The sequence below is a fragment of the Eurytemora carolleeae genome, unplaced genomic scaffold (assembly GCF_000591075.1).
Source record: "Eurytemora carolleeae unplaced genomic scaffold, Eaff_2.0 scaffold36, whole genome shotgun sequence".
NCBI lineage: Eukaryota > Metazoa > Arthropoda > Copepoda > Calanoida > Temoridae > Eurytemora > Eurytemora carolleeae.
The window spans coordinates 543,036-550,874 of NW_019396086.1; the positions used below are offsets into that span (position 1 = coordinate 543,036).

Below are 7,839 nucleotides of genomic sequence, written 5' to 3' on the forward strand. Positions count from 1 at the left end.
AATATAGTCCAAATAATTTAACCAATAGCTTGAAAATCAAATAGTTTAACCAATAGCTTGAAAATTAAATAATTTAACCAAAAGCTTGAAAATCAAATAGTTTAACCAATAGCTTGAAAATCAAATAGTTTAACCAATAGGTTGAAAATCAAATTGTTTAACCAATAGCTTGAAAATCAAATAGTTTAATGAATAGTTTGAAAATTAAATGGTTAACCAATAGCTTGAAAATCAAATAGTTTAACCAAAAGCTTGAAAATCAAATAGTTTAACCAATAGCTTGAAAATCAAATAGTTTAACCAAAAGCTTGAAAATCAAATAGTTTAATAAATAGCTTGAAAATCAAATGGTTAACCAATAGCTTGAAAATCAAATAGTTTAACCAATAGCTTGAAAATCAAATAGTTTAACCAACAGCTTGAAAATCAAATAATTTAACGAAAAGCTTGAAAATCAAATAGTTTAACGAAAAGCTTGAAAATCAAATAGTTTAGCCAATAGCTTGAAAATCAAATAGTTTAACCAATAGCTTGAAAATCAAATAGTTTAATCAAAAGCTTGAAAATCAAATAGTTTAACCAATAGCTTGAAAATCAAATGAAAAGTGAAATGGGTCTGTAAACTGTAAATTGTAGTGTAAACACTTCACACAGTTGCTAACTGTGATTTATGTTGAACTGCAGAATGAAAGAATGAAACTGTAAAGACGACCTGAAACTCCTTAAATCTGACGATTCCAGGGTTAAATTAAGTCCTCTGCCTTGAAAACTAAATTTTATACATTGACTAGGCAAAGAAAGAAAGAGGTTTACAATTGCAGAGAACAGTCAATGTAAGGGAACAGACAGTATAAATTCTGTACAGTCGTCTCTGAAGTCTCATCCTTTGTGGTGAACCCTGTATTTAGATTCACATTGCGAGTCTGATACGTTTTCCTTTTTATTATTCAAAACATAAAGTTGTGCTAATGCAGCCCTCTGCAGGGTAGAGACTGAAGGTCAGGGAATAAAACTAAATTAACTTCATAAATTTTGGAAACTTCTAAATTGGGACTGCTCCAATATATCTTCTTGGAAACTTCTAAACTGGGACTGCTCCAGTATATCTTCTTAGAAACTTCTAAACTGGGACTGCTTCAATATATCTTCTTGGAAACTTCTAAACTGGGACTGCTTCAATATATCTTCTTGGAAATTTCTAAACTGGGACTGCTTCAATATATCTTCTTGGAAACTTCTAAACTGGAGCCGCTCCAATATATCTTCTTGTACAATACAACTAAACTAGGACTATATCTTCTTGTACAATACAACTAAACTGGGACTGCTTCAATATATCTTCTTGGAAACTTCTAAACTGGAGCCGCTAAGCTAGGACTATATCTTCTTGTACAATACAACTAAACTAGGACTTTATCTTCTTGTACAATACAACTAAACTAGGACTATATCTTCTTGTACATTACAACTAAACTATAACTGCTCCAGTATATCTTCTTGTACATGGTGTTCCAATCAACACGGGAATTGAGACGACTTGAAAGTCGTCTTTTATTTCTGATAATTAATGCATGGCAAAGAAAGTTAAAAAAAACGATGCTGTACGTCTAACGAGCTTTTTATAAAGTGGTCTGCCTTTATTGTATCTTAAAACTTGACAAAGTTATTAGATATTAAGACAATTTTGATTTTTTAAAATAAAATGAAACTTTGCGATATCGCCGTCTATTTTGAAAATACATTTCAAAAATCTCACGACCAAGCGTTTTCGATACAAGATGTATCAATTTAATATAAATTTCACTTTTCCTTGTGTCTAAATTGAAGTACTTTTCGATATCCCGTACTCTTCCACAAAAACGCGCTATTGATCTCACGCGAATTAAAAGTAGGTGCGTATTTCCTATGTTTATTAGGACACCCTTTACAGCAATTCCCCCTCAACTGCATTAAAATAGTTCGACCTCCTGCAGCATAATGAATCTTTAAACTTCTGACAGTTGGTAAACGATCAACAGTCAGTTATTGTTCAGATAATGTAGCTTGTAAGATTTTATTTAATGAAGTTGGAACAATGAAAATTTCTGTTTTAATTCTTCCAATTTATCAGGTTCAGAAAATGTACGAATTTTTACCGTTGATCAGATTTTGAACTGGACATATAGTTGGGTTTGGGCAGTTTATAGAAAGTTCAAGGATTTTGTACAGTCATAACGTTTTCACAAAAATCCAAGATCTATTAGCTCGACATATTTTAAAATTTCAATCTTGGTTCATTATACAAACTCCAAAAATAAATCAACAAAATGAGGATTTAGTAGTTTCTTTTGGCTCCATATTAAGATAACTTATAATAGCTGTAATTTGCTTTCAATTTGTTTAGTCTAAAAGTCATCGTTGCTTTACAAATTCTGATAAATTTCTGATATCATGCTGTCATGTACAGTGTACACCTTGTTGTGTAGAACAAATCAAATATTTCAGATCAAAAATATTTATTAAAAATTAGAATTAACAATTTATTTACATAATGTTGAGTTAACTACTGCACTCGCTGTTTATTATAATAATTAAAATGAATAGATTACATATTATTGAAATTTATTGAATTCAGCACAAGTCCAGAACCTTGACTATAATGAATAATAACACACTTCACAGCACAGAGATGTCGCAGTAAGAATATAAACGCGAACTTGACCTGCGGGGGGATGTAAAAAATTGTAAAATCCTTAGTATGCATAGTTAAGGACTAATATCAACGGTTTTAAAGTCCGCTTTAAAAAGATTTCTGAATGAATCACAACGTTTGCTGTATTCCTTGGCGCGCCCCGTCTAACGTCAACTAGCGGCCAGTAATGTACAGCAGACTCGCACACATCACAGCGGTACTCTAGGAGGCAGCTGCTTACACTACACATCACAGTGGTTTCAAGATTAGAATCTAGAAACAGAATATTCATCTCTTATCACACACAAACACAGGCTTGATACGGGACATGATTGAACATCTCGAGTATCTAAACCGGAGAATAACACTACCCAAAACTGAATGGTCACATTCCTTGTCACCAAAAATCAGTTTTAAATACTCAACTCATTAACGGTCACGTCTTCTTTGCAAATTTTGTAATATTCTCGCCTTTTTCCTGAAAGTAAAAAACCTCGTTAATAAGAAGTCATTTTTTTAGTGAACCTCCATTTAAAGAGTTACATATCTCATTCACAATGGTATCATTGTAAACTTTGTATAAACAAATAGGATTGCGTAATGCTTTTTTTTCAATCTAAAAATGCAATTTTTGCAGTTCTCGACAAGAACGACTTGAGGATTGTTTTTTGAAGCCTGAAAAACAATATGACGAAATAATTCTCAAAGATTGATTGCAAACATAAACATGTTTTTTTTTTGTAGTATTCCCACCTATATCTGTTAGAACTGGAACCCTTGCTGCACTTCTTGTTGTTGGTTCTGACCGTCACCAGCGGTAGGGAAGGAAAACTGGTTTGTATTATTGTCAACAGTAGGAGCAACCTGAACAAGAAACCGGTTTATATTAATATCAACAGCTGGAATAACCTGAACAAGAAACCGGTTTATATTAATATCAACAACTGGAGTAACCTAAACAAGAAACCGGTTTATATTAAATCAGCAGCTGGAGTAACCTAAACAAGAAACCGGTTTATATTAATATCAACAACTGGAGCAACCTAAACAAGAAACCGGTTTATAGCTGGAGTAACCTAAACAAGAAACTGAAAGTAAACTGACCTCTTTATCTTCCTCTTCAGTTCCGAAATATCTCTCAATGATGTCAAAGGCTTTCTGGTAAATCTCTATATTCTCGTGAGACTGGAGGAACTCAATCTTGTCGAGACCGAACACCTCTTCTATGATGACTGTGTAGGGGTTTGCAGCGCCAGTCTCCTTGGACTCCTGTTCTCCTAGCCTCAGGATATTCTCCAGTCCGTTCAAGGCAACCTATTCATAACATCAGTGCATTTTTTTTAACCTCAAAAACCTGTATTTTTGCCTAAAGGTATTTCAAGTAATCCTCCATTTAAAGAGTGGCATATTCGATTCACAACGGTGCCTTAATCTGAGAACACCAACAAAAAATAAGATTTCAACGTTTTTATATCTTGAAAAGGACCAACTACTAATTTTCTTCATCGACTCTTAAGCATACATCCGCAAATTACTTATACGGAGAGACCAAAATTTAAAATACTAGGCTTTTAGGGCGCTTCGCGCACATACTCTTTATCAACTTTTAATTGTGGCTTTATCTGTGAGCATCTTCTCTTTATACTGTATTAAGTTTTTTAAAGTTGCGGATTTCATAATATTTTTTGCGCATTTTCAAAATAAAAATTAAAGATAAAAATATTACACATTTCAAGTCTGATTGGTCAAAAACCTTGCCTGGGGCCACGTGAGGTCCCACACAAAATTTGGACCTGATCGGTTCAGATCGTTTTGACGTTTATTGGATACAAACAGACAAGCTAAATTTTTATAAACTAAATTTTTAGCTAGTAATATCAGGACTTTAGAATCTTACTACTTAATTAATTATGTTTTCTTATCTCGTTATCCTTGATCAGATAAAGGTTTAAGGACACATTGTGCATCATACATGCTCCTCTACGAATAGAGTGAAACTTAAAATAACGTTTACAATCACATTATAATAAAAATCTAGTATAAGATAAAAATCCAAATCCAGTTGATGAGTAGTTTAGGTTAATTATTTCTGATATAAGAACTGGATATTTTACCTGGACAATCTTACTGTCCATTACAGTTAGTAGATCACATAGAGGTGGAATACAGCCCTGCTGGACCAAGTATCTAAAAACATTTATTGATTAAACACATTATTTTGTACTGTTTGATCGGCTCATAAACAAAGTTAACGATTTTCCACAAAATAAACTGTTCGCTGTATATTGAAAACTGTGGAATAGAAAGACGACAATTGCTAAGTGTATTTGAAATTTTTGCAAAGCAAATAGTCTCACCAATAACTTTTATAATCAGCCATTAAGTTAAATGGGTCTGAAACACTGCATAATTTCGGCGTCCTTTGACCATTGGACTATTTAAAGTCATAACTTGTCTCCAAAAGTCGTTTTCCTATTCCAAAGTTTCCTAGTTCTTACTGTAAAATGAGATGTTTAAAACATTGAATTGTAATTCATAACAAATCACTAAAACGGAAGACAATTTTGAAACCAGATTCTTTATTTGTCAGGATGGATTCAGGATCCGGATTCGCGTCACAATAAAATGGATTGGTTTTATAAAGCAAACCTGATTTGCTCAGCAGTCCCTCCAGACGATGCATTAGTGATGGCCCAGGCAGCCTCCTTCCTTGTCTTAAACTCGGCCTTGGACTGAATATCTATCAGGACTGGGAATATGTTGGCGTCAATCACCGCCTTAAATATCAAGGTTAGAGTTGTATTTTTCGAAGGATAGATCAGTTTGGTAGAGATGAAGTAGATATGATTTATTCAGGGCGTTAAATACTTTTAAAAAAATTTTTTTAATCAATTATTACTACAAACAATTTACTTATTTACCCCAATTCTCCTACAAAAACTCGAAGAAAACAAAAATTTGTAATTAAGTGCGAGAAAAAAGGTTTTTTAAAAGAAAGATCACAACTTTTTCAATTAGACATATCCTCTGCATTTTTTTTCTCACATCACAGAAATGCTAAAAATTTAGCAGGACACAAGGGTTAAAATTGTACCTGTATTTGCTGCCTGTTTCCGGCTGTGATATTGGATATGGTCCAGCAGGCTTCCTTCTTTATACTTTCCTTTGGAGAGCTTAGAAGGGTCAGCAGGCAGGGTAGTGCGCCACAGTTTATTATCACCTAAGTTTAGAATCCATTTAATTTGGATGCAGATCCAGATCCTGGATCCACAATGGAAAAAAATGGTTTCAAATCCGGGCCCGGATCCAGGTCATGCAAATTTCTATATGATTTTCTTATTTTTGTATTAAAAGAAAAGTTATCAAATTAATTTTCTTTTTTTTCTCGCTTATTTCAATGCTTAAACTTGATAAACAATTCAGCGATAATACAAGTTTTGATAATCTCTCTTTTTTAACAATTTAGATTTGAGTTTTAGGTGTAAAATTCTTGATTTTTTCGCAATTCTTGATTGATATTTTGCCCCTTGAATCCGGATCTAGGAAGTCAAAATGTTGCGAATCCAACGGATCCGGATCCTAAGCACGGGTTTTAAGGGTTCTATATTAGACGATTAGGGGCAAGGTTTCCCATGAGTTAAATGTTCTATAATATGGGTTGAAGGGAAAGCTTTACCCTAAATCAATTAGAGTTCTAAATTAGAGACAAGGTATTCCCTGAGTAGGGATACCATATTAAGGGTTTAAGGACCATGTTTCCCTTAGACTAAATGTTCTATATGAGTGATTTAGAGAATAAATTCGTCAATTAGTTTACCTGGGTTTGGATATCGTCTCCAGTAACAATATTCCCGACAGCGCGCAGAGCAGCAGATACAACACTCTAAATGGAAATGTCAATTATGTTTTTAAATGGTGAAAACTTTGTGTAACAAGAACTGTGACAGGGTGTGTGCAGACGTGTGAGCACCATGTATCGACCGTCATCTATTTAATTTTATACTAACTGAAGGGCCCGGCATTGCCCTTGGCAAAAAAAAATTGAAGGAAAAAAAATGTAGAGAAAAACAACGATTAGCCTATAAACCCCCCCCCCCCCGCCACCCATGAGATTCCACAAAAAAATCCAGCCCATTCGGTTCACCCGTTTGGCCGGCCATAGGCAACATATATATATGAATGTCTTGTTTTATTATATAGACATACTAGCTGAAGGGCCCGGCGTTTCCCGCGAAAAAAAATGTAAAAAATTGAACATTTTATAAAATTTTTTTTATAGCCTATAATACTCCCCGGCCACCCCTGGGTGTCAATAAAAATTTCAGCCCAATCGGTCAAGTCGTTTGGCCGGCTATAGGCAACATATATATATATGTATATATATACGAATGTATTGTTTTATTATATAGACTAGCTGAAGGGCCCGGCGTTCCCCGTAAAAAAACTGTTGAAAACAATATGAAAAAAATCGAATTTTTAAAGTCTATTACACCCCCCGGCCACCCATGAGTGTCCACAACAAAGTTCAGCCTTAGTCCAACCGTTTGGCCGGTTACACGCAACATAGATTTGAATGTCTTGTTTTATTATATAGATAATAAAAAAAATCGAAAAAAAACCGTTAAGAAATATATCTTTAAATAGTGAGTCCTATTATATACTGCATACACAGTACTGTACAGTAAGGTTGAAATACCTGTTGTCCGTTCATGAGAAGTTCAACTATTCTCCGACAAACTCCAGAGTCGATAACAGCTTGGATCTTCTCATTAGGTCCATCCTATACAGAACGAAACCATTAAATAAACTGACCATCTTAAAACGCTCGTTACAAACAAATGGTTAACTATCACACTGGGATTCCTTTCTTAGATTGTATTCAAGGGACATATACAAAGAGAATAGAATATATATTAGAGAGGAATTTTGAGAATCTCTCGGTATGAATTTTTTCAATCCCTTTCAGCCTGAAAGGGAGTTCAAAGTGTACAAATCATGTAAATGTTCACAAATTATATGCAGTAGAGTACATTAATACAGTATGTTCTCTAGACTATCTATTTCAATTTCGAATCTTTTAAAGCTGTTAAATAAACTTTATAATGAATTAGGTGAATAAAAGGCATCATTTGATTTATAGTTATAACGGAAAATCATCGTTTGTAAAG

General features: G+C 33.8%; 1 protein-coding gene across 1 annotated transcript in view; it reads right to left on the reverse strand.

Annotated features, from left to right (window-relative positions):
- Nucleotides 1-2,478: 2,478 nt before the first annotated feature.
- Nucleotides 2,479-7,839, reverse strand: part of LOC111718287 (importin subunit alpha-7-like) — a 10,108-nt gene continuing 4,747 nt past the window's right edge. Inside the window, 8 exon segments of the mRNA XM_023493833.1 lie at nt 2,479-3,149; nt 3,425-3,535; nt 3,776-3,985; nt 4,786-4,858; nt 5,321-5,448; nt 5,766-5,891; nt 6,489-6,554; nt 7,368-7,451. Coding sequence (XP_023349601.1) covers nt 3,434-3,535; nt 3,776-3,985; nt 4,786-4,858; nt 5,321-5,448; nt 5,766-5,891; nt 6,489-6,554; nt 7,368-7,451 — 789 coding nt within the window. The 3' untranslated portion in view covers nt 2,479-3,149; nt 3,425-3,433.